This window comes from Nerophis lumbriciformis, linkage group LG12 (assembly GCF_033978685.3).
Source record: "Nerophis lumbriciformis linkage group LG12, RoL_Nlum_v2.1, whole genome shotgun sequence".
Classification (NCBI taxonomy): Eukaryota; Metazoa; Chordata; class Actinopteri; order Syngnathiformes; family Syngnathidae; genus Nerophis; species Nerophis lumbriciformis.
Window position 1 is genome coordinate 29,730,122 of NC_084559.2, and position 27,524 is coordinate 29,757,645.

Here is a 27,524-nt window from a genome sequence, read left to right on the forward strand (position 1 = left end):
CTAAAAAAAAATAAAAAATCCCATAATATAAACAATTTCCATCAGAGACAAATTAAGAATTTAAAATGTATGGTGCTTTCATTTATCCCGAGTAAATGTTTGTTTATTTGCTTTTTTTTCCCTCTCTTTCATTTTTTATAGTATTTTTTTTAATTAATATGATGCATTATTGTCTAGAAAGTCTAATGCAGGGGTGTCAAACGTATGGCCCGAGGGCCGGATCAGGCGCGAACAAGTTTTATCCAGCCCGCGGGATGAGTCTGCTAAGTATAAAAATTAACCTGAAATGTTTGAATGAAAGAAACAGCTGTTCTAAATGTGTCCACTGGATGTCGCAATATTAATTATTTGTATCTTTGTAGATCAGTGGTCCCCAACCTTTTTGTAACTGCAGACCGGTCAACGCTTGAAAATTTGTCCCACGGACCAGGGGGTGGGGGGTTATGGTATTTTTTTTTTTTTTTTTTTTTTTTTATCATAAAAAAAAAAAATCATGTGTGCTTACGGACTGTATCCCTGCAGACTGTATTGATCTATATTGATATATAATGTAGGAACCAGAATATTAATAACAGAAAGAAACAACCCTATTGTGTGAATGAGTGTGAATGAGTGTAAATGGGGGAGGGAGGTTTTTGGGGTTGGTGCACTAATTGTAAGTGTATCTTGTGTTTTTTATGTTGATTTATTTAAAAAAATAATAAAATAAAATACATTTTTTTTAATATATATTTTTTTATTTCTTGTGCGGCCCGGTACCAATCGGTCCACGGACCGGTACCGGGCCGCGGCCCGATGGTTGGAGACCGCTGTTGTAGATGATGCTACATATGTACAAAGTAAACCACATGATGTTAGTGCACCAGTCGAGGAAAATGATCAAACTACATAAATAACATCCTGTAATTTGATTTTGATATAATTCTTTTATCTAGATGGATTGAAAATTAACACCAATGAGTTGACTGATGAACATTATCACATGATGTATTCAGAAAATACAAATAACGACAAATAAAGATAGAATACTATTAACCGCAACAGGTAATTGTAAAAAAAACAACAACAACATTATGATTTGTACAATTTCAGAATGGGCTTGTTCTATTTTCAAACAAAGAAAACAATCTGAAGTTGTCTTCATTTTTAAGTTATCGTGCCGTGATTTCACCAGTTTGGCCCACTTGGGAGTATATTTTTCTCCATGTGGACCCCAATCTAAAATGAGTTTGACACCCCTGGTCTAATAATTTTTATTTACACATTTTGAAATATTGTATATCAGTTGTTCTTAAACTTTTTTCACGAAGTACTACCTCAGAAAAAAACACTTGGCTCTCCAAACATCAGCATAATGATCAACATCAAAATACAGTAGCGTCATCAACATAAATATTGATTAAAACAAGGGAGAGCTTTTATTAAAACAAGTATATTGAATATTTTTTGCCACTGTAACATTATTGACAGTTTGAACAGTAACACTGTGTTTGAATATTTAATTAAATGATTCTTTGGCATACCACTAGATGGAGCCCACATACCACAGTTTGAGAATCACTCCAATAGATTATTTCGTTTGTTTTCATATTAATATTGTTTCTGTTCTGAAGATGGTGTTTCTGTATGTGTAAGTTTGTATCATATTGTGTTGAAAAATAAAATTCTGAAAAAAAAATCTTGAAGTTAACTTTCAATTTGTGGCTGATACTGATAGTCGATACATCCCGATATTTTTTATACTGGAAACATTTTTTATACTTTTGAAATGGTTAATTGAATAAGTTTAAAAATAACGACAAAAAATAACATCAATGTAAAAAAATAAATAAGTAAATGTTATTGTTTGTGAACTCTTTAATCCATTTTTTTAAATAAAGGTGAAACTAAAAAATTAGAATACTGTGCAAAGGTCCGTTTATTCCAGCAATTAGACTTACAATGTAAAAACTAATATGTGACTAATGGTCATAACATGCAACTCATGATATTTCAATATTAGTTAGTTCACTTATTAGTTTCACATTTCAAGTTGAAAATGCATGATATTTAATTATTTTTTATATATTATATATATTATATATTTATTTTGAGTATGCGTAGACCATATTAGTATACATCCATGTTAAAACATACAGTATTTAAAGTTCTAAAATCTGGAGTAAATGATCCACAGACCATGAAGATTCATAAAAACACATAGTTTTAGGTCTGTGAAACCTTTATTCGATTTGTAAAAATACAATAAAGACACATTTAACTCTTTTTTAGGCATCTAGACCACATTAGTACAGGTCCAAAATAAAAAAAACACTGCAATTAAAGTTCTCAAATCTGGACTGTATTATCACACAGACCATGAAGACTAAGACTGAAAACAACACCGTTTGTGATTTATGAAACCTTTATTCTATTTGTGAAAGTGCAATGAAAGCACATTCAACTCTTTGTTAGGCATGAGGACCACTTTAGTCCAAGTCCTGATCAAAACCTACTCTATGTAAAGGCCTGAAATAAACATTATACGCAGTACAAAAACATGTTTACTGCATTTCGTTATGTAAATGAATGTACATTGATGTTTAACCAACTACACTAACAACATGACCCTTCTGAAAGATTTACAATACATGTAGTATTGCTAAAACCCAAGACAATAAGGGTGGGTGAATCAACTCAAATGTCATGGTATCGACTGTACCAATACACAGACCAGTATCAGTATTGGATCTACACCAGCATAAGATCAATATTTTGTAGATCTTGTCTCAGTTATTCTTTATAGATATCAGTTTTTTGCTCTTTTGTTCACACTTTTACATGTTGATATCGTATCACATACAGTCGTTCCTCGTTAACCGCTTTTAAATGGTTCTGGACATGATGACGATAGACGAATTTCCGTGAAGTAGAAAAAATTCATTACAAACCAACTATTTTCATAGTTAGAACATTAAAAATGTTTGATACCTTCTAAATACATTTTTTATATTATGAGAGCCCCCTAAACATGAAATAACACCCTTTAGTCACTTTTATGCTGTTTTAATCCACTATAGTAAGGCTGCTTGAAGCTGAGCCAATCAGTAGACACGATTCTGAATAGCTTGCTCTGATTGGCTTGGTCCCCCCTAGTGGCCAATACTACTGTAGTAATGATATTTTTAGTCCGTTTAACGATTGTTATGCTTTAAAATGCTTAGTTTTAGCCAAAATTGTTGTTTAATATGCTTTAAAAAAGAAAAGAAATCTGCGATGCTGTACAGCCGCAATATTTGATATATGTCAAAAGATGACTGTATATGTTGTTTTGTAAACAAATAATTAAAAGTCAAATTAAATTATCCCCACATGTTCAATTGTAATTACAGGAAAATACAATAAATTAGTTGCAATTCAGATAAATTCCTTACAGCCAAGTAGCAGGATGAATGTGTCACATTAAAAAAAGGTTTCGGGTAAAAATTAATAAAAAAAAAACAAATTTTACAAACATTAGTATTAAACTCAAATTCTCTCCATCTTGATTAATTAGATCAGGAGTCCCAAAACTTTTTAACTCGGGAGCCGCAATGATGTCACGTTATCGATGGGAAAATACATTTTTAGACAATATGATTTTCCTGAGCGACTAGGAGACACCAAGAGTAACAAGCGGTAGAAAATGAATTAGAAAGGACAAGATTTAAAAAAAATAATAATTAAAAACTACAGGCCGTAGTTTGTGGACCCCTAAATTAGCTACTGCAAAGCACTAGGGGACATGAAGTATTTCCAACATTTGTTAAAAATTTTAAAGTTATAATACATCTGTTTTATAAAAGATGTTCATATTCATAATCGTCAATTAAAAACACTGGCTCTAATAAACTATATGAGGTTCATATGAGGTCCATAGTAATATTTCTAAGTAAAACAGTAAAGCATGTAGTACAGCAAAATTATCTATTGGCGTTTCATAAAATCTCAATACTACCTATTTCATTTCAAATTTAAATAAGAATACCTAACTGAAATGTCATTTAGGACAGTGGTCCCCAACCTTTTTGTAACTGCAGACCGGTCAACGCTTGAAAATTTGTCCCACGGACCGGGGGGTGGGGGGTTATGGTATTTTTTTAATTATCTTTTTTGTCATAAAAAAATACAATAATGTGTGCTTACGGACTGTATCCCTGCAGACTGTATTGATATATATTGATATATATTGATATATAATGTAGGAACCAGAAATATTAATAACAGAAAGAAACAACCCTTTTGTGCGAATGAGTGTGAATGAGTGTAAATGGGAGAGGGAGGTTTTTTGGGTTGGTGCACTAATTGTAAGTGTATCTTGTGTTTTTTATGTGGATTTAATTTTAAAAACATTTTTAAATTTCTTGTGCGGCCCGGTACCAATCGATCAACGGACTGGTACCGGGCCGCGGCCCGGTGGTTGGGGACCACTGATTTAGAATACATTCACAATCAAATTCGGAATTTTTGCACTAGCATGCTATCCTATAATGCAGTGTTTTTCAACCACTGTGTGTGCCGTGAGATACAGTCTGGTGTACCGTAGGATATGATGTAATTTCACCTAATTGGGTTAAAAATATTTTTTGCAAACCAGTAATAATAATCCGCAAATGTGCCGTTGTTGAGTGTCTGCACTGTCTCAAGCTCGGCAGCGTAACCATGTAATACTCTTTCATATCAGTAGGGGGCAGCAGGTTTGTAGATGTTTGTCGTGATCACAATATGTAGACGACAGCGTGCAGGTAAAAAGGTATCTAACGCTTAAACCAAAAATAAATAAAAGGCGAGTGCCGTTAAGAAAAGCCATTGAAGCTTAGGGACGGTTATGCAAAATGAAACTAAAACTGAACTGGCTGCAAAGTAAACAAATAACAGAATGCTGGACGACAGCAAAGACTTACAGCGTGTGGAGTAGACGGCGTTCACAGAGTACATCCATACATGACATGACAATCAACAATGTCCCCACAAAGAAGGATAGCGTCTGCACAACTTAAATAGTCTTGATTGAGAAAACAAAGCAGGTGCGGAGAATAGGTTCAAGGAAGACATGAAACTACGACAGGAAAATAACAACAAAACAGGAAAAGCCACCAAAAATAGGAGCGCAAGACAAGAACTAAAATACTACACACAGGAAAACACCAAAAACTTAAAAATAAGTCGGGGCGTGATGTGACAGATCGTGACAGTACACCTACTTTGAGACAAGAGCTATAATGATGCATGGTTGGTTATGGTTTAAATTCATATCCAACAATTGCAAGAACAACTTTTTACTGTCAATATCGGCTGCTGAGTTTAATTTTTTTTACGTTTTCTGCTGGTGGTGTGCCTCAAAATTTTTTCAATTAAAAAAATGTGCCTTGGCTCAGAAAAGGTTGAAAAACACTGCTATAATGAGTAATTTATTTATCATTATAACCAGGGCGTTTTGTTTATTTTTGTGCACTTCTAAATACTGACCACTGGGCGGCAGTGTGGTTGCATGACAGCTGTAGGTTACCTTATCGCAGTCCAATCAAGTCCTGGCAGCTTGTGTTCAGTAGTCCACTATAGAACGGAAGCTGTGTGTGTGCGTGTGTCTAAATGTGTGTCTAAGTGTGTGTTTAAATGTGTATGTGTGTCCTGATTCTAGAAGGAAGGTGTCACGGTGCGCTTCGGTCACATTGTTTTTGTCGTCCCCCGCCCCGGTGTCCTTCAGGAAAGGCTGGTCTGAAGGACGCACGGTGACATTTGTGTAGTGTTTATGTATCTTTAAGGACGGCGGGGGGAGGCGGTTGTTGTGCGTCCGAGCGATGTAGCCTGCTTGGCGGCGTGGCCGACCCCACCTGCTCCCTCCGGCCGAGGAACGACGCGAGCTGGGATGTCGATGGTGTCATCAGGATATGAAAGTTGAACATTCTCTTCTTCCGCAGGATCATCACCCAGACAGGTAGGTGACGAATATAAACACCCACATGCGTGCTGAAGTCTAATGTTGTAAATAGTGTAACACTACATGCTTTTTTAGCAGCCAAATACACCTTAAAGCATGACTCCCAATCCGCCCATTTTTATATATACCTGATTCATATACACATACATCTTCATTATGCTAAGCTCCTATTTTTTTAGAGCATCTCTCACACTCATGATGACACAACTCTCCTGTGCAATCACACCACTGTCCTTGAAGCAACACTCTATCTAATTAGGCCACATGATTCTGTCCTACTTGTGAATATTTGTCATGTATTTCACAATATGCAAATGGCTCTGACCTGAGGTCACTCTCAAGTTATGGGTGTGTGCTGTTCATGAAGCAGTGGTCATCCTGCACAGTACGGCTCTCGTCCCCAGGGTCTACAAATCCCCATCGGGAGTTATTCGAGCAGTGCTAGCCAGTGAGCACTCTTGCAACATCTCGCTATTCGATTCCAATTCTTGGGGTGACGATTCGATCCAGACTTGAATTCAGATTTAAACCGATTCTTATTCCGAATAAAATAATAATTAAACATTTTCAAAACAGTGTGCAGCGGGTCATTTGATTCTTAAAAAAAACTAACTTCAATTTAGTATCATAATAAATAATAGATATATTTCAGCACCCTTTCAGCTCGTTGTCCAACACAGCTCTTAACCTACTCCGTGGCCTAGTGGTTAGAGCAGGCCTGGGCAATAATTTTGACTCGGGGGCCACATATAGAGAAAAAAAATGTGTCTGGGGGCTGGTATATCTATTTTTATGAACACTAATACAAAACCTCACAATAATGTCTGATTGAATGCTAAAAACATCATGATAGACCGCTTTAAAAACGTAATGGAATTTTACATGTTTCTATGAAGGATAAAACACTGAATATTGACAAAATATGAACGTCACACCCCCTTTCGATCGACATATTTTACAATCAAGTGAAACGCAACAAAAATGCAACAAACAGTGAGATATGAACGCGTAAGGTACAAAATAAACCCACCTACAATCTGATTTATCTGATATATCACTAAGCTTTAGAACTTTGTTGTGAAAATCTCCTTCAGCATCTGTGGAAACGCTACCCGCCCAACACTGCTCGGTGCCTCGTCTGAGCTGCTGTGACTTCGATTACCATAGTAACTAATTAGATGACCATAGTAACTAATTAGATTACCATAGTAACTAGTATATCATGTAAAAGCGCAGATTCTAAGCATTGAAATACTTAGTATAGTTCAAGACTTACGGTCATTAGAAAACAGGACTGCACATCATAATGGCAGCTACACTTTCCATCTTAAACATCTAAATAAATTATTTGGGAATGTCCGGCGGGCCAGATTGAAAAGCTTAGCATGTGGCCCCCGGGCCTTAACTTGCCCAGGTCTGGGTTAGAGTGTCCGCCCTTAGATCGGTAGGTTGTGAGTTCAAACCCCGGCTGAGTCATACCAAAGACTATAAAAATGGGACCCATTACCTCCCTGCTTGGCACTCAGCATCAAGGGTTGGAATTGGGGGTTAAATCACCAAAAATGATTTAAATAAACACAGTTTGTTCTGCTTGCCATAATCTTCATTCCTTTTTTCTAATAAATGCACATCAACATTGAATTTGCACTTTAACATATGAAGCGATGTCCGTGTTTTTAAAGTTCCAAGCACTCCAGGCAGTCCGGATTCTAAAAAATGTTTATTGGTTACGCTCAAACGATTAATCGAAGCAACAGAATGTAAATCGAAGCTTTTTTATAATCAAATTAATCGATCGTTGCAGCCCTAATCTAAAGTACCTGGCGTGTTTTTTGAAGTGAAATTAGCCAGGAAACACAACTGCTCAGTGGCCTAAAGGTTAGAGTGTTCGCCCTGAGATCGGTAGGTCGTGAGTTCAAACCCCGTCCGAGTCATACCAAATACTATAAAAATGGGACCCATTACCTCCCAGCTTGGTACTCAGCATCAAGGGTTAGAATTGGGGGTTAAATCACCAAAATTATTGCCGGGCGTGGCCATTGCTGCTTTTCACTGCTCCCCTCACCTCCCAGGGGGTGAACAAGGGTATGGGTCAAATTTCACCACACCTAGTGTGTGTGATAATCATTGGTACTTTAACTTTAACTTTAACTTAACAGTCGGCATCTCCTCATTCATCTTTGCACTGTCATATGCATTGACCTGATCACTGACCGTATCACAACCTGTTCTTATTTTTATGTAACTATCCGCGGTTAAAGTACAGGAGCATGTATGCTCAAAATAAATTGTGCAATGATTTTGATTTTGATTTTTTACATGATTGATGCAATATTGTTTTGTGATTAATCAAATGAGTTAACTTTGACAGTCCTCGTTAAAACGAACTCTCGTGAGATTGTTGTGCCAGTGCGGTTTGTTTGGTCATGTGTGATAGCGATCGTCTGAACCCTGGTCTGCACCAAACCAGTCCCACAGGGGAACTCTGATGTGGTTCGGTGAACGCTACATAGATCGATGTTAAAATGACATCTTAAAGCATGCAGAAATGACACAAATGTAATGTTCTTTAGTGTGTGTGTGACAACTATACTCTCTGAAAGTCTATTTTAGAAGCTGTTCATTAATGGTAGTATGTGAATTAAAAAAAGAACAGTATTTAAACCAACATAATTTTGTCTGAAATATTTGAATTACATCACATTATATGTAGGCCTGGGGCGGTATTCTGTAAGTCAATTAACCGAATGATAAAAGAAAATTGACTCGATAACTTTGCCAGCCTCGATAACCGCCCTGTGCATGCGCTGTTATGGGCCACGCGTTGATAAAATTATCAACCAACGACTAGCGTTAGCTTGAGGCCAGAACAAGCAGACACTAACGTCTTTCCCCATTAAAAAAACAATAGAACTAGGGCTGCAACTAACGATTAATTTGATAATCGATTAATCTGTCGATTATTACTTCGATTAATCGATTAATAATCGGATAAAAGTGACAAACTACATTTCTATCCTTTCCAGTATTTTATTGGGGGGGAAAAACAGCATACTGGCACAATACTTGTTTTGATTATTGTTTCTCAGCTGTTTATACATGTTGCAGTTTATAAATAAAGGTTTATAAAAAATAAAAATAAAAATTGCCTCTGCACATAGCATAGATCCAACGAATCGATGACTAAATTAATCGCCAACCCCCTCCATTTTTCTGCATTCTTTCGTATCTCAAGTTATCATTACGTATATGTATTGTTGCATTTGAACAACTGTATTGTTGATAATAAAGGTAAATTATTGGTATTGTTCAGTATTGATAGCGCTATTTCTATTGGTATTTGTATTGCTCCATTTGTAGTGTAATAATGCTCATTGTCATTTCTGTATTCTTTTTTATTTTCGCTAACTGCTTATTTGCTATCACTTTTACCATCATATTTGTACATGTCATATTTGCTGATGTTGCTCTATTGTTGTTGTTGTGTTTGCTGTTGTTGTTTTTGTCTCTCTGTCTAATCCCCCTCTTGTCCCCACAATTTCCCCCTCTGTCTTCTTTTTTTTTCTCTTTCTATCCCATCCTGCTCCGGCCCGGCTGCACCAAATGATAATATAAATACATTTAATAAAGTCAAATACAAATAAGGCAACAAGAGAAGTATCCTACACTTCTCTTTTGTAAAGTCAATCTGAACAGCCGATATGGGCATCTACATCAACTACTCAGTGGCCTAGTGGTTAGAGTGTCCGTCCTGAGATCGGTAGGTTGGGAGTTCAAATCCCGGCCGAGTCATACCAAAGACTATAAAAATGGGACCCATTACCTCCCTGCTTGGCACTCAGCATCAAGGGTTGGAATTGGGGGTTAAATCACCAAAATGATTCCCGGGCGCAGCCACCGCTGCTGCCCACTGCTCCCCTCACCTCCCAGGGGGTGATCAAGGGTGATGGGTCAAATGCAGAGAATAATTTTGCCACACCTAGTGTGTGTGTGTGACAATCATTGGTACTTTAACTTTATATGAGTTGCCTGAAAAATAAAAAAAATACATGTTGCAGTTTATAAATAAAGGTTTATAAAAAAATAAATTAAAAAAATTGCCTCTGCACATAGCATAGATCCAACGAATCGATGACTAAATTAATCGCCAACTATTTTTATGATCGATTTCAATCGATTTAATCAATTAGTTGTTGCAGCCCTAAATAGAACATAATCTAAACATGTTTAAACACATTACTGTCTAAACAATTAAGATACAATATTCACATTGAACATAAAGGCTGTGCTGTCTTTGCACGAAGTTATCAATATGAACTCCAATGTCAAGTTGAAGCAGGCTGACGTTTATTTAATAGGAAGTGAACTCGCGTGACGTCACATTAGCCTGAAGTAAATGTAAAACATCACCTAATTTGTATTTATTAAAATAAAATCTAAAATGTTTACAAATTAAAATGGAAGATGATAAACATAATTAAACACACAAATAAAGATAATATGGCTTTTATGAAGCCAGAACAATATTTCATGTTTCCTCTGCCAAGAAAGTGTATTGTGTAGCTATTTATTTTAGTTATTAAAAAAAGAAAACTATGTTAAAAGATTTTAGTGTGGATATGAGTAATTTTTGGGCACATTCAACAATACCGTGATAATTTTGGTCATAATAACTTTATTTAGCCATATTGTTTATTGTTTTGGTTGTGTATATTTGAGGTTGCCCCAATTCTCCTGAACAGACACGGAACCCTTTTTATTGCTTTTGGTTGTGATTTGTATTCAAGTGCAACATTTTGCTAACAGATTATTTTTTATTTTCATTATTTGTTTTTGTTCATTTAACTTGGATATTTTTAAAGTTTACATCATAATTATAACGTTTGTTTATAAAACGTTTTAACATTAAAATATTGGAGAAATATACGTTTATTGCATTTGAAAGGGTATACTTGCATTATTATTATGTATAGTTATTTCATCAGTGGGTAATTTGATAATGTTGACAATAATATAGTTTTTTAGACACTCGTGATTTAGGGCTATATAAGTAAACATTTATTGATTGATTGGTTTATCTGCAATAATTTGTAGGTCAACATATCGTCGAGCAAAAATTATCGGTCCAGGCCAAGTAGTAATGTATGTCAAAAAAGTAGCAGGAAACACAAAGGTTTCTATTCTGCAAACATGCAGTGCTGTTTTAATAATAAGGAAAGGAGATTGCAATGAGAGTGTATTATCATGTGTGTTATTTTTAGTTGCATCGGTTCTGATTTTCACCCATTCACTTCCTGTAGATAGTGTAAAGATGTTGCATCGCTATTGTCTTACTTGTGCAACACTCTTGTTTCATTCTTGACAGGAAGGAGTATTTAAGGCAATGAAGTGTCTCCGCTTGCACACACACTCATTACTCTAGATCATGTTTGCATCTGCAAGCATTTTATTTCCATTGGTCAGGTAACAGATTTAAATTTACACTAATGTGTAGTTTGATACAAGTTGTACAACAAATATGCTTAAACCAATCCAATCTAATGTAGATTGGATTGGTTGCCAAACATTGCCATTGTAATTTTATGACAAAGCATATTAGTTTCTATCTAATAATTGATAAATAATTAATTTAACCTTTGGAATATGATGTGGGTCCATAAAAAGAGAGCAGTTTTCTAAAAAGAAACAAACCAGGGCTGTTTAAAGCATGGCCATTTTTACGCCACAAGTGCAACAGTAACTGTTTGAACAGTGTGAATTATTGTTTTATTTTTATGAGATGAAAGTCCATTATGACCCAAAGTGCAGCATTATTCAAGTCTTTCTAAGATTTCTCTGGCTTTTTTCGTGATTACTGTGGCTTAAAATGTCTGAATTTGCTGCCACTTTTTCTTTAATACCATTGTATCAACTTGTAATTTAAATTTTTTTTATCAATGTTTTAAGTGTTCCTTGTAACAGTAACCTAAAAAAGCACAGAATTTCAATAAAAAATACTGTATTGATGTTTTACTCGTTTTATACTACACACTTAAAAGTAGACACTGGATGGCAGTAAAAGCACACACTCAGCATTTATTGTTAAATTACTTATAGTAGTAATAATTAATAAATATAATTACAGAAAGAAACCCTACCAGAGGCTAACTTATTTTCTGCTGTCTGTTCTGTTGTCCACAAATTGCAGACAATCTCTGTGCACGTGAAGTGTTTGTTCATCTTAAACGTTCATTTATAAGCCAAAACATTCACCCCACAATTTAAAACATTTTTGTGAGCGGTTGAGAGCGAGCCATAGCGGTAATTTTTTTTGGTAATTAAGATCTTGAGAGAATATCATCACACATATCTGTCATGTCAATGTTGCCTCTTTGTTTGGTCAGCATTGCAAATGAAAATATGTTCTTAATTGCCTTACCCTGGATAAATAATGTTTAATGCTTATACCAGTCTATTAACCAAAAGGCTTAGCGCTTGAGCAATAAAGAGTTAATATGGTGGAACCTCGATTTACAAACTTATAAAATAGAAACGTTTGTATACTGAAGTGCATTTCTCCATGTGAAACAATATAAATATGAATAATGGGCTCCAGCCTTGACAAAAGTCCATATTTTAGTGAAGGTTAGTACATTTTGAACACAATATAAAGTGCTGTACAGTACTGTATATCAAACAAACCTAACAAGGGGTTGTTGGATCAAGTATCTTTTGGCTAACCCCTCTTTTTACATGGCTTAAAATGGGGTTATGAAAATTACAGTATAAATACTTCATAGGGCGCAACACAAGACTAGATTCAGCTTAAGGGCAAAGACTACCTCCTATTGAGGCAACACACTGTAGTCCGTACACTACTGCCATCTGATGTCTTGGAATTGCATGCAAAGTCTTCTATATAATACTTGCAAATGAGACTCAAGAAATGTAATGATATAACTATACAGCACAGTTATCATAATCAGTTCATTTTTAGAAATGTTACATTAAAAGTATTTTATTATTAAACAATTAACACACAACAATACTGACAATTGGCACTGTGGAGTACTGATATTAATTTCCAGGTACTGTAAATTGGTACGTTATCGGTTCAAATGTGACAGGTACCTAAATACAGTTTTAAAAGGACTTGCATCACATTATATTTAACGTTGTCTGCAAGTTTTAGACTGACAACTAAATGGCTTTGACAGCCTGTCATCTGGAGCTGTGGCCTGATCAAAAAAATGAAGACCAGCATGGAGTAGAGTGAGCTCAGAAATAGGCGCTAGGACCTGGAGCAAACATTTCCAGCTGTGGCAGCATGTCATTAGTGTGGAGGTCACCATTAGTGTCCGCCTCTCTGGGAGATATGGCCCCCGGAGGCCCTGAATGCCAACACTATCCCTGGCTGTGATGTCAAACATTAAACAGCAGGCCACATGGACCTAACATGATAGCCACTAACTATGTCAGGTACACCCAGACAGTCATTACACAATTGTGACTTTATTATAATAGTTTGCAATGTTGTATAAGGGCACTTAATGTTGTTGTAGTATTTTACTGCAGCTAAATACGTTACCAGTGCAGTACTAAACTGAAATGTATGATAAAGCGCTGGTATTATCAGAGTCTTATCAGTTCTCCTCACAGTGTCAAACTGTCACTTTCAGTCGTCATTCTTTGTCGTCAGAAGCCAACCTGAGCTCAACAGGACGAGGTGGAGCTCAGTGTTTAAGTTGCTCTACATCCTCTCTGGCTCTTGCGTGCCTCTGGCCCTCAGGAGGGTGCATGTAAACACCGTGATACATTTGTTATTGTCAAATTGTTCCGCTCTCTCCTCTGCCGACGTGAGCGGAATACAAAATGCTAATCTGTCCTGACTGTTCTCGGTGCAGAAAATATTTTTGCTGTTGCTCTGACGTAAATTTGAAAAAATGCACATTTGTGTGTGTGTCATGAAGATTAAGTCCTCTGAATGTAGATTTTTTTCCCCTGTGCCATTCATAAAGCATTTTATGACATTTACAGGATTTAGCGTCTATTGACCTCCAGATGTCCTTCTAAAGCCTGTTTTCTTTTTATCATGATGACCGTCACACTTCTGAGGCTGATGCTGGTCGAACTCAAATGTAAAGGTTGCAATAAAAAAAACATAGAGCAGTTTTCCACAGGACGGGAATGTTGTATCTGTGGAGGTGGCGTGCAAAATGGCATAACCGTCTAATTTGCATAATTGACCATGACAAAAAACTCTGTTTGTGTGTGGAAGAGTAAAACAGAGATTTTTGTTAGTGTCATAAGTAGTTTTACTGTCATAATTAAAGCTTTTATGCAGTTTAATCCACTGTCATTATTAATCTGTTTAAAAATTCAAATCCAATTAACTCATCTTCCTGATAATGACTCAAAATCAAAAACCTCCCCAGCAATGCGTTTTGGGCATTTTTTTTCAAGTAGTGTCAGCATCTCACACATACACAAATGGGCAGTTGATGCTATATCAACATGTAACACGTTTTATGTACACTCTGCAGGGAGGTGCTTTCTTTTCACTGAAGCTTCCATCTTTAAGTAGCACATTTATAACACAAAATGAGCAACATCCACATGTTTGTGGATAAATGTTTGTTTAGGAATTTTTGTTAGCTTTAACATCACGTTCATGTTATGTTAAGTCTAGGGATGTCCCGATCCAGGTTTTTGCACTTCCGATCCGATACCGATATTGTTTTTGCATTTCCGATCCGATACCGATACTGACCGATACCGATACTGGCCTATCCGAGCATGTATTAAAGTTTAAAGTTATTTAGCCTACTTAGTTGTCAGAATCATGTTGAAAAGGGTTTTAGTACTCTTGATAACAACTAGCCAGCTGAATTAGGGGAGTTTGAATAATACACAATGGTTGGTAACAAGAAACTGACCTGTTTATTCAAGGATAAACACAAAATAGACAAAATTATACATGACAAACAGAAATGGCATCATTGAACTAGGGCTGGGCGATATGGCCTTTTTTTAATATTGCGATATTTTAAGGCCATATTGCGATACACAATATATATCTGGATATTTTGCCTTAGCCTTGAATGAACACTTGATGCATATAATCACAGCAGTATGATGATTCTATGTGTTTTGATTGATTGATTGAGACTTTTATTAGTAGGTTGCACAGTGAAGTACATATTCCGTACAATTGACCACTAAATGGTAACACCCCAATACGTTTTTCAACTTGTTTAAGTCGGGGTCCACTTAAATTGATTCATGATACAGATATATACTATCATCATAATACAGTCATCACACAAGATAATCACATTGAATTATTTACATTATTTATAATCCAGGGTGTGGAGGGGGGCGCCGGATGTAAGTGTCAAAAAGACAGCCAAAAGAGTTTGATATGCGAGCACCTTAGAGGGAGCATTGCTCGCACGGCTGCGCTAGCATCACAGCTAACGTTAGCCATGCTGCTACCTCTCTGCTGGGAGAGGACGTATACGTATGTGACGTATGTCGTGACAGTATGTGACGTGTGTAAGAAGGTGCGCTTGTCTGTCTGTGAGAGGGAGACACAGGAAAGTGTGAGAAGAGCCTGTCGTGTAATGCCAGCAGCTATAAAGCAACTGCGTGAGAATTGTGGATGTGTTGAAGGTGTGCTGGAAAATGCGGAACGGAAACTACGGAGCAACAGAAAAGTGGAATGTATTATTTAAATCGGTGCGTTGGAAAACACGGACCGGTGTTTTTTTTTAAACTGGATCTGGATCGGCATTTTCCCATGCCTTGCCGATACGCAATTTTTGGCAAATATCGGCAGCCGATCCGATCCAAATATCGGATCGGGACATCCCTAGTTAAGTCCATGGTCATCATTACCTTCTTTCTTGAGCCCCTCATGCAAAATGAAACACCATTAATATAGATAAAAAAGGAATGATATTTAATCATGATTAATTAAAATGAATCCACAGCCAATTTGTGATTAATCTGGTTATAGTCTGTGGCGGTATGGCGTAGTGGGTAGAGCGGCCGTGCCAGAAACCTAAGGGTTGCAGGTTCGCTCCCCGCCTCTTGACATCCATATCGCTGCCGGTGCCGCTCACACTGGTGAATGAATGATAAATGAATGATTGGTGGTGGTCGGAGGGACCGTAGGCGAAAACTAGCAGCCTCACTTCCGTCAGTCGATCCCAGGGCAGCTGTGGCGACAAATGTAGCTTACCACCACCAGGTGTGAATGAATGATGGGTTCCCACTTCTCTGTGAGCGCTTTGAGTATCTAATAATAGAAAAGCGCGATATAAAATCTAATCCATTATTCATTATTATTATTAGTTTATAATTGTTTGACAGTACTAGTTTTCAGAAATATGCAACATTATCTCACAGAACATGAAACTATTAGGGGTGTTTGTTTCATTTTGCAAAGTAGACATGCGTGAAACTTAAAAAAATGATTGACCATTTAAACAAACATTCATGATGTTTTCTGGGCTCCATGTAAGTGTGTGCTGGTTTTAAAGATAATCTCAGTACATGTCATTCTGCTTCAGTATGTACGTTAACAGATGTGTTATAATTAGGGCTGTCAAAATTAGCGAGTTAACTCATGTGATTAATCACAAAAAAATGATCGCATTAGTCGTGAACACATTTAATTTATGCAATTTATTTTGATTGTGCAAGCTCTTCTACCTTACCCGCGATACAGTCAGTGATCAGATTAATGCATACATCAGTACAAAGATGAGTGTAGACACACCGACTGGTGTGCTCTCCTGCAAATTTTACTCCAAAATACAGTCTGAAAGTACTTTAGATAAATCATTCAAGTAAAAGGTTTAACAACTTTCCGAGACGACATTCTGACAAAAAAATTGCAGTTTTGTACAGATATTAGGGTCTTTTGTTAAGCAAATTTTGATTAAGCAAGCGAGTAATCAGCTGTGATGAATCCTGATAATCCAAATTACGAAATGTCCATCCATCCATTTTCTACCGCTTATTCCCTTTGGGGTCGCGGGGGTCGCTGGAGCCTATCTCAGCTACAATCGGGCGGAAGGCGGGGTACACATTAATCTAATTTATAAAATTATTAATTTGACAGCCCTAGTCATAATGTGTGACCGAGTCAGCTGTGACATGCGTTAAAAAGCCGAGTTACAAAGCCATTTACTGTACGGAATTGGAACGACAAGCTACAAAGACAGTCTAATTATAATATGTTTTTGAGTAAGGGTGAAAACACAAATTAAAAAAAATACATATAATTAGGCGCCAATTCTTCCAATTTTTTTTTTTGGCAAACACTTTATAGGAAACAATGCCTTAAGATATATCCATTCAGTTTAATCTGGCTGTCATCATTATACATCATAAATCTTTAACTCTACAGTTGTTATTTTAAAGTAATCTTTAACAAGCCTAACTGTCATAAAAATAAGTTAACTAATAATATAAAACATTCACACCAAGTCTTTATTAACTTCAGTGATGAATGACAAAGGTATACGACAGAGAAAATTCATGTTGCAAAACTACATTCATTTAGTTAGTTCAGATTAGTTCTGATGTGTAATATGTAAATTGGCACTGGATTATGAATAAGTGCTGAAAAATAGTCAAAGAAAGCCAAATAACAAAACCAAATTAATTAAAGGTCTTGTGAGGTTCAATGTTTTTTCCGGGGTGGTGTTTAAAATTTTAATCTGACCGGTTTTCTCCAACATGTTGGTAAAATTCTATATTGGCATTCGACTCTTAAGGTTACAGTGTATTGTGTGTTATGGTTCATCATAAAAAAAACCAACATTTCATCAAAATCGCTGCACATTATTGTTTTGCCACACAATTTATCATTGTGTGGCATTGTTACTTCACTTTGACTAGAGATGAAGTGAAAGCAAAATATCATGTAATGAACATTTGTAAGATTGAATGACCTTTACATAAAAGTAAAGATGGCGCAGTAGACAGAGGGGAGAGAGAGGATTAGAGACAATAAGAGAGGGGAGGGGGTGGTTAAATCATGGAGAAATAGACAGTGCCTAGGGGAAGTTTTTTATACTGCAAAAAACCCCAGAATGCCATCACTAAACTGGCATGTCTTACCCAACTGTCCATCTCTCTCTGCTCTCATTATTTTGGACCCACCCACACCCACGTGAGCGTAATTGCCCTCCATTGTAAGACCACCCCCTTTTAAAAACTGTACGTGGAGCATAAGAACATGTTCTTCCCAGACAAATAGTGTGTGTCAAAGAAAGAGAGCGAGCATGTGGAGTGTCATGGTCATCATAAAGTCCTGGTTAATTATTATCAATGCCCACACGTGAACAGGAAGAAGACTTAATGCTTGTTGCAATGTTTGGTTGTACACACAGCAACACAAAGTGACATTTCTTTGTCATTTCTACTCAAAATAAACAACTCAACACAGATCATTTTAATGCAGACTTACATCATGTTCACCATTGACTAATGGATCTGGGTCAAGTTGTCCCAGTTTTTCTCTTGTATGACTTATTTTAAGACCGTTCCCTCACAATGGTAATGATGTATTGATTTCCTACATGCTTAAAGGGGCTGTTGGCAACTTCCTCAAAAGTATATTTTTTTAAACCAAAAATGGTAACATCAACTTAGCTGTAACTTAACTGTAGCTTATGTTACAGAACATATCATTTTCACAATATTTTACTAATTTAATTTCATTATATTGAATAAAAATTGCTTGTTACTCCAATAAATGTGTCTGGCGTTCAAGGTACCAATTCCCGGTACCTGGAAATCAATACTGTTTTACTCAACGGTACCAATTGAGTGAGTTTTATGTGTTAATAAACATTGATTTGTTGAATAAGAAAATCAAATTTTTCAACAATTCAACACTTAATAACAGTAGAGATGTCCGATAATATCGGACTTTCGATATTATCGGCCGATAAATGCTTTAAAATGTAATATCGGAAATTATCGGTATCGGTTTCAAAAAGTACAATTTATGACTTTTTAAAACGCCGCTGTACGGAGTGGTACACGGACGTAGGGAGAAGTACAGAGCAGTTGCGTCTCCCAGTCATACTTGCCAACCCTCCCGATTTTCCCGGGAGACTCCCGAATTTCAGTGCCCCTCCCGAAAATCTCCCGGGGCAACCATTCTCCCGAAATTCTCCCAATTTCCACCCAGACAACAATATTGGGGGCGTGCCTTAAAGGCACTGCCTTTGCGTGCCGGCCCAGTCACATAATATCTACGGCTTTTTACTCACACAGGTGAATGCAAATCATACTTGGTCAATAGCCATACAGGTCACACTGAGGGTGGCTGTATAAACAACTTTAACACTGTTACAAATATGCGCCACACTGTAAACCCACACCAAACAAGAATGACAAACACATTTCGGGAGAACATCCGCACCGTAACATAACATAAACACAACAGAACAAATACCCAGAACCCCTTGCAGCACTAACTCTTCCAAGACGCTACAATATACCCCCCCCCCCCCACCTCAATGCATCCAACGGGGCATCACAACAAAATTAGGCATAATAATGTGTTAATTCCACGACTGTATATATCAGTATCGGTTGATATCGGAATAGGTAATTAAGAGTTGGACAATATCGGAATATCGGATATCGGCAAATAAGCCATTATCGGACATCTCTACTTAATAGTGAGCTGGTAATAATAATTGCGTTGACCGGTCCGCAGCTACAAAAATGTTGGGGACCACTGATATAGAAGACTTTGCATGCAGTAACAATTCCAAGACATTAGATGGTAGTAGTGTAGAGACTACGGTGTGTTGCCTAGTCAGGAAGTAGTCTTTGCCATTAAGCTGAAACTAACCTTTTGACGCGGCCTAAAAAGTGTTTATACTCTGTATTGTACTTATTACACACCAGCTGTTTGTTTGTAAGGTGCAGTATCTTAGTTGTAGTTTTCATTACCAAATTTGGAGGAGTTTAAATCGCCATGTAAAATCGCTAATGCTTATCACTAGCATGTTTATGGCAAATCCAATGTGAATAGCATCAAGCTAGTGCATTTTGAAAGTGGCGCTTTACTGTATGTTCTAGCGTTTTCTATCAGGCATACTTGCTTTTTTGGCATGGAAAATTGTAATTTAACTAGAGTCAGTACGACTGATTCTGTTTAGAGTGCTACTTGAGTGGTTGTTTTGCCAGCCAAGTGTTTGCCGAGTCTGCAACTAGACATGTTGTCGCGTGAAACAAAAGATATCGAAATATGGCACCTCTTTGATTTTACGTAAATCCATACGCGTTAACATTGACAAAATACGGTCGGTGCCTATTAAAGTACCAAATTTGGTACCTGTCCATACTCACCGCTGTCCACACGTGCACGCACACAAAAGCTGTCAAAGAGAAGTAACTAACAATTTGTAATGTTGTGTTGTTGTTACCATAGGCCAGTGGTCCCCAACCTTTTTGTAGCTGCGGACCGGTCAACGCTTGAAAATTTGTTTTTGTTTTATTTATTTATAAAGAAATACAATCATGTGTGCTTACGGACTGTATCCCTGCAGAGTGTATTGATATATAGTGTATATATTGTGTTTTTATGTTGATTTAATTTAAAAAATAAATAAATAAATAAAATATTTTATTTTAATTTTATTTTTTCTTATGCGGCCCGGTACCAATCAGTGCGGCCTGGTGGTTGGGGACCACTTCCATAGGCTATACTTTCAATGACAGATAACTTTAGTAGCTTAACATTGCTAAATTGCTATCGTTAGCTGACCTTACACAAAGCTAATGTGCCGGCATGTGTGTTACGCACGAACATAGTTTACATGCTAAAAGCCGGATGAGGACAGGAAATAATGCCGACAACACTCTCGAAAGTAATGCCCTCTCGGCATCAGCGTAAAGGTTGCAAACATCCCCTTTAACATGTCCAAAAAGGTTTAGGAAGAAGGATAGTTATTTAATCCTGTACCCCTTCTTCATGTCTCAGCAATTACTGATTGTTAGTTCACTTCCTGTGATTTAATGATACCATTTTCCATGTTCAAATAATCCATTTATTCTTTTACTGAGATGGGATTTGACAAGTGAGAAATTGGATTTATTTTAATGGCATCTTTTCTCATTGTTGCTTGTCTGCAGTTTGCAATGTCAAGCCCTTTTCATAATGTTTTTTTTTTAAACTTGCTGTTTCTTGTACGTCAATGGTTCAGATTGAACATATTGTTTTACAACATGGGATGCATTTATTACTCAAGATGGAATTGGATTTTGGTTAAATTACCTTAAAGCCCCCTTAATTGCCAGTATTACTTCAGCTCTTGTGACTTGTGCTGTTGTGGCTCCTCATGTGTAGTTAGTGTGTGTGTCAGGTGCTCCCAGCTGATATGAAGTGACTGAGCATCTCCTTGGTTACAGCAGACGACCCATTAGGCATAAAGAGACTTGATGGTAGTGTGTACAGGACTTATTTTCTCATGAAAGGCACTGCCAAATAGATCAATGCATCATTGTTATTTTTTTTATTTTTTATTTTTTATTGTTATTTAGCAATGTATTTCTAAGGCTTTGATACTGCAAGAATTAGACTAGCCCTGTCTTTTTGGGTCAACACATTATTGGCACAGTGAGCTTTGTTTGTGTATTATGTTTGTGGAAATTTGACAATGGGACCTCCAAAGTTAAACAATTGATTTCCAATTTAGTCGAATTTGCCCCCAGTTTTACTATTTAAAATTATCAGTTTCAGCGTCAAGCTGTCACTATCATTAAAACCTATTTTTAATGATGCAGGAACATTTTCAGTATATAATTGAATTAAACATTTTTTTTAAAATAAGGAAGATACAGTTAAACTACGAATGTAACAATAAACGTTAACCGCAGTAAAATTTCCGACCGTTAGTTTTACCGTTTTAAATTAAAATGATCAAAAAACTGTGATTGATAACTGCACTTTGATAAACTCATTGACTGATTGGCGCCAGCTCGCTATCTTAAATGCTAACATGAAAACAAGAGACATTAACGTCTTTCCTCATTAAGCAATCTAAACTTATGCAAACACATTACTGTTTGAGTCAATAAAATATTAAATTGTCTAACTTGAACCTACGAGGTGCGCTCTCTTAGAACTGAGTGATTCTTCTATACTCAAGGAATAAAAGACAGAGGTGTTTTTACAGTGCATTTAAGGACCGCTGAACAGATTAGGACGCCGCAATGCCTGCCAGAAATGAATAACCGATTTAATTTGTTACACATGTTTCATCTAAATAAATGTTAAAATGCTACAGTACAAACCAATATTAAAACAATAAAAGCTTAGCCATGAAAACCGATATACAGTAATACTTAGACTAAAACACTATCAGTGAAGCATAAGAAACACAAAACATGCAAAATAGTGGGTTTTCTAACAGTGTATTTATTTTAGTTGTTTAAAAAAATGCTTGGTCAAAAGATTTTTAATGTGTAGTTAGTATTTTCTGACCACATTCAACAATACAGTGATAATATTGATAGCTGAGATCATATTGGTCACGATAACTGTGAAATTAAATGTTTATGCAGCTGAGATAGGCTCCAGCACCCCCCAAGATAAACACCTTAAAAGTACGAGTCAAAATAGCAACACTACATACAAACAACATTAAATATATCTAGCTTCTTCAAAAAGAAAATGGCATTTTGTGATGAATATGATGATGATGATGTGTTAAGAAAGCTGCACACAGTTATAAAGTCAAAGTTTATTTGGCAGACTTTGGCTAAAATGATAGTTACATTTATTTTTCACACAACTTGGTCTCTACTTCTCTTGCCTTCAAACCATAGACGTGGCAGACATATTACACTTTTGCCTCTTTCCAAATAAGCCGATTGTGACATATTGTGCTACAGCTACATCAGCGGCTTTCTCCACACATGGTAGTGGTTTACTGGTAGAGCCGCCATTTTTATTCAGTTGTAGTCCAAAGTTGTAGTCAGTAACTTCCTTATTTTCCTCTATCCTCATGTTGTGGGGAAGACTGGCTCGTATATACACATGCATGAAAAATCCTCAACTGTTGCCATTTCTTATAAAAAGTAGCATATGGTTCTAACTATCTGTCAGTAGACTCGATATGTAAGCTCTGAGAACTACAGACATGGCTGACGGGGTGGAAACACAGTTGACACAGGCCTGGAGGACGGCTTCGACAGCCTACAAAACGGCGCATTCTGAAGAGACAGTCAGAAAGCAGCTAAAAAATGGTCTATAAAAGCACCACCATTACATGTTATGTATACCAGGGGTCCCCAACCACCGGTCCGTGACGCATTTGCTACTGGGCCGAACAGAAATATTACATAATTTATAAACAACTGCCTTAACTTTCGCCTGTCCCACTAAACACACCAATAAGCTTGTTTATAGATAAACAATAAAACTCCTCATAGAAGCTGCATTCGTTATATTTGTGAGATGGTACAATACACATTAATGAACATATCAAATATAAATGTGACAGATTGTAGCCAAAGGCTGATTTCCATCTGCAGTCCCCAGCAGGTTGATGGTATATACTACCATTAACCTGCTGGGGATATCATTGCAAAGAAACAAGCACAGGGCTCCCACTAATTCAGCGTTGTAATGAGTTCTATTTTTCATGCATTTATTTTTGCTGTATGTATCTGCCACACGTGGAAAGCCGGTCCGTGAAAGTATTGCCTACATTAAACTGGTTCGTGGTGCAAAGAAAGTTGAGGACCCCTGATGTAGACCACAAGGAATTTTTTTTCAATGTAAAAAAAAATCATAATTTGACCTCTTTAAATTATTCCGCATAACAGACGTACTGCAATGAAAAGCAAGGTCCACTTTTCGTGTCCAGGATGAAATGTTCCCATACTTTCAGTGTTTTCACTTGTAGTGTCGTTGCCAGTTGCCAGTGGCTTTCCTACTAAAAATATATGTATAAGTTCAAATCCAGAAAACGGCATAAGTAAGTAAAATGTTGACGTATTAAAGTGTTCGCACACACAAATCCAAGCACATTTCTTTGTTACATTGCAATCAACTTGAAATCAGCTGCAGACGTGTGCGAGGCTTGGCACGCCCCCTTATAAATGCACAAATCATATTGAAAGTAGCAATATGCTTGAGCTCGGCACGGTCTGACCAATCACAATTCAGTAGGAGATGCTTATTTCTCGTGTTTTAAGTGAACTGTAGAGCGATTGTCAGCTTGATATTGCCGTGCCGCCGAGAACTGAACACAGGCTGAAACAAAAAAATAAATATTTGTGTCTGGAAGAAAGTGTAGAAAAAAATTGATGTGCGTGGGCAAAACTGCCTCGGGGAAATTAGTGCTGCACCCTGTTTGAAAAGATAGGCGCTACAATGATACGTAAACTTGAGAAGAGGCAGGTGACTCTGATTACCCCAATGTGAATATAATTTTTGTAATTTACATCAAAATGTGTTTTACAGTAGCCTGTTCACATCAGCCAAATTACAGTTTAATGTGTAGGCTACAACGGTGACTCCATTAGCCACATTTTCCAAGCGTTTTTTATCATCTTTAGAATGCTAAAAAAAAAAAAAGACCTGTGTTCTTGTCTCTTATACATACTTGCCAACCTTGAGACCTCCGATTTCAAGAGGTGGGGTGGGCGTGGTCGGGGGTGGGACGGGGGGTGTGGTTGTGGCGGGAGCGTGGTTAGGGGCGTGGTTAAGAGGGGAGGAGTATATTTACAGCTAGAATTCACCAAGTCAAGTATTTCATATATATATATATACTGTATATATATATATATATATATATATATATATATATATATATATATATATATATATATATATATATATAAGAAATACTTGACTTTCAGTGAATTCTAGCTATATATATATATATATATATATATATATATATATATATATATATATATATATATTTATTTTATCATGTATATATGTATATCTAAATATAGAAATACTTGAATTTCAGTGTTCATTTATTTACACATATACACACACATAACACTCATCTACTCATTGTTGAGTTAAGGGTTGAATTGTCCATCCTTGTTCTATTCTCTGTCACTATTTTTCTAACCATGCTGAACACCCTCTCTGATGATGCATTGATGTGTGGCACGCACAAAAGTGCTTTCATCAAATGCATTAGAGTCTGGAATTTTCCATCTCTCCCTAGCATGGCCCAAAACCGGTCAATCTTTGCTTCCTGAGGAAGATCTTCAGTGCCAAGCACTTGGTAGTCCACTACTTCTTCCCGGAGGCTATCCAGGTCCAATCGCAGCTGCGGCTTGGAACTTACAAGCTGTTATGAGAGTAGCGTATGTGTGTGTGTGGCCATTTAATAGGTGAGCATGTGAGGTGAGTGACGTCAGTGAGTGTGTGGGCGAGAGAAGAGAGGGAGCGGTAGCGTGAGTGCGGGCGGGGACTAGTTTGTTTTGTGTTGGATTGGCTGTGTGCAAGCAATCAATAAAGCAAGATTTGCAACTAATCGCCGGACTCAGGCAGGAAAGGTGCAACAAAGCGCATTTCTTCATCTTACTCGTCGTCGGCGTCGTCATGGCTGTATCTTCCTCGTTCTTCTGCTTCGTCTCCTTGTGTGCGCAGTTGTGCACTGCACTCTCTAAAAGCGTATATGTTATTGATGTTATAGATGGCAGTATTGTCCTGTTTAAGAGTGTCACAACATTGCTGTTTACGGCAGACGAACTGCTTTACGGTAGACAAAAAACGTGACTGCTGCTGTTGTGTGTTGTTACTGCGCTGGGAGGACGTTAATGAAACTGCCTAACAATAAACCCACATAAGAAACCAAGAACTCGCCCTCGATCATTCTACAGTTATAATGTGATTGGGCAGGGACACTGTTTATATCGTGGGAAAGCGGACCCAGGTCCGCATGAGCTGGAGGGGGCGTGGCCTCCAGCTGCCCCTGAATTTCGGGAGATTTTCGGGAGAAAATTTGTCCCGGGAGGTTTTCGGGAGAGGCGCTGAATTTCGGGAGTCTCCCGGAAAATCCGGGAGGGTTGGCAAGTATGCTCTTATAAGGATTGTGAACGATGGGCAAATTAAAAAAAAAAAAAAAGTGCAGTTCCTTTTTAAATATGCCAGCATATCACAAAAGATATGAAAAAAGAATTTGACTTTAGTTTAATGACTCAATTTATTAACAAAACACAGGAAAGCTTCTTGCGGGTGCAGCCGTACACGTGACATCCTCCCCAGTTTTCGGTGCCACGACTACTCTCTACTGCTGTCCGACTGACATGGCCAAGGAGTCACAGGATCACGTTTTGACAGCAATAGGTGGCGAAATGATCACCTGGATAAATTAATATGTCCTCACAAATATTTATATGAATATGAAACCTTAAATGCATTGGCAAAATGGGGAAGAGGGGGTAGTTGTTCATATGTCTCTGATGTTCTGATGTGCACATCAATCAGTTTGAGAAGTAAAAATTGACACTTTTTTGTGAACTTCTACCCAGCATCACCTTTGTGTGTTGCTAAAGTATCCACAGCCTGTAGAAATGTATGTACTGCAGCTATAGAGTTGGCGTGAGTCAGCGCACAGGTCTACGACCACGTTAGTCTTGATACATCTCAACTTTGCTGTGAATAATGGCCAACGGCAGGTTTTAATGCGCATGCAAGCTTGTTACGCGAGGCCCAGCTCTCTATGTCCGACGATTCAACTGCGAGTTTAATAGTCAAATCAGAAACCTCTGAATCGAGAATGTCGAATGGTTTACTATTCTAAGACACCCCTAATTAATTTACTAAAATACAAGTGTCTTTTTTACAGAGAAACCTGGAAATGGAGCCAGACAACATGAGCCAAAGCCAGATGCCAGCAGACGACCTTAGTGGAGCAGCAGGCGCAGTAATGACTCAAACTACTACACCGAATCCATCAGATCCAACACGTGAGCCCACCGCTGGGCCACCTGCCGCTATTGCCAGGCCTCGTCGGCCACAGAGGAGTGCCAGAGTAGAAGGTTCTGTCGACATATCCGAACCCAAAGCGGAGCCCACAACAGTGGACAACCAGGGCCAGTGTGCACCTGATGGCGCGGCAGCAAGTCGCTCAAAACCTGCTTTCAGTCCCCCCGTCAGATCCTCGGGGGACCGACCAAGCATCAAGACTGGTCCTAAAGGTCCAGGACACCAGGCGATCAGAGCTGCCTCAGTGCCCCACCCACCTGCCAACAGGCCTCTACCCTCTCACCTGAACCCTCACACCCAGAGAGCTCTGTCGGTTGCAGGAACTGCTGACACTCAGGCCCAGACTGTGGAGGATTTCAGGCAAGTTGACTGATGTTTCAGAGCACTCTTGTCCTAACATGTCTCCAGTGAAGAACTGAACAAGATTATTAACATCGCCTCACACTGGTGAATTCAGTCAATATAGAAATACAATGCTCTTTTCAAGTATTTGAGTGTTGTTATCGACTTAACTGTCCATGTAATATACATTAATCTGACACATCATTACAGTTTAATTCGTTTTAATTGTGGCTGCAGTTGTGTTGC

General features: G+C 37.5%; 2 protein-coding genes across 3 annotated transcripts in view; one reads left to right on the forward strand and one right to left on the reverse strand.

Moving 5' to 3' along the window:
• The window catches only part of selenom (selenoprotein M), a 65,515-nt gene that overhangs the window by 9,388 nt on the left and 28,603 nt on the right, over nucleotides 1-27,524 (reverse strand). The window lies entirely within an intron of this gene.
• inpp5jb (inositol polyphosphate-5-phosphatase Jb) overlaps nucleotides 5,564-27,524 on the forward strand; it is a 66,903-nt gene continuing 44,942 nt past the window's right edge. For both annotated transcript variants that reach the window (XM_061986279.1, XM_061986280.1), the window contains exons 1-2: nucleotides 5,564-5,956; nucleotides 26,797-27,296. In XM_061986279.1, coding sequence (XP_061842263.1) covers nucleotides 26,809-27,296 — 488 coding nt within the window. In that variant the 5' untranslated portion in view covers nucleotides 5,564-5,956; nucleotides 26,797-26,808. The remainder of the gene's footprint in view (nucleotides 5,957-26,796; nucleotides 27,297-27,524) is intronic.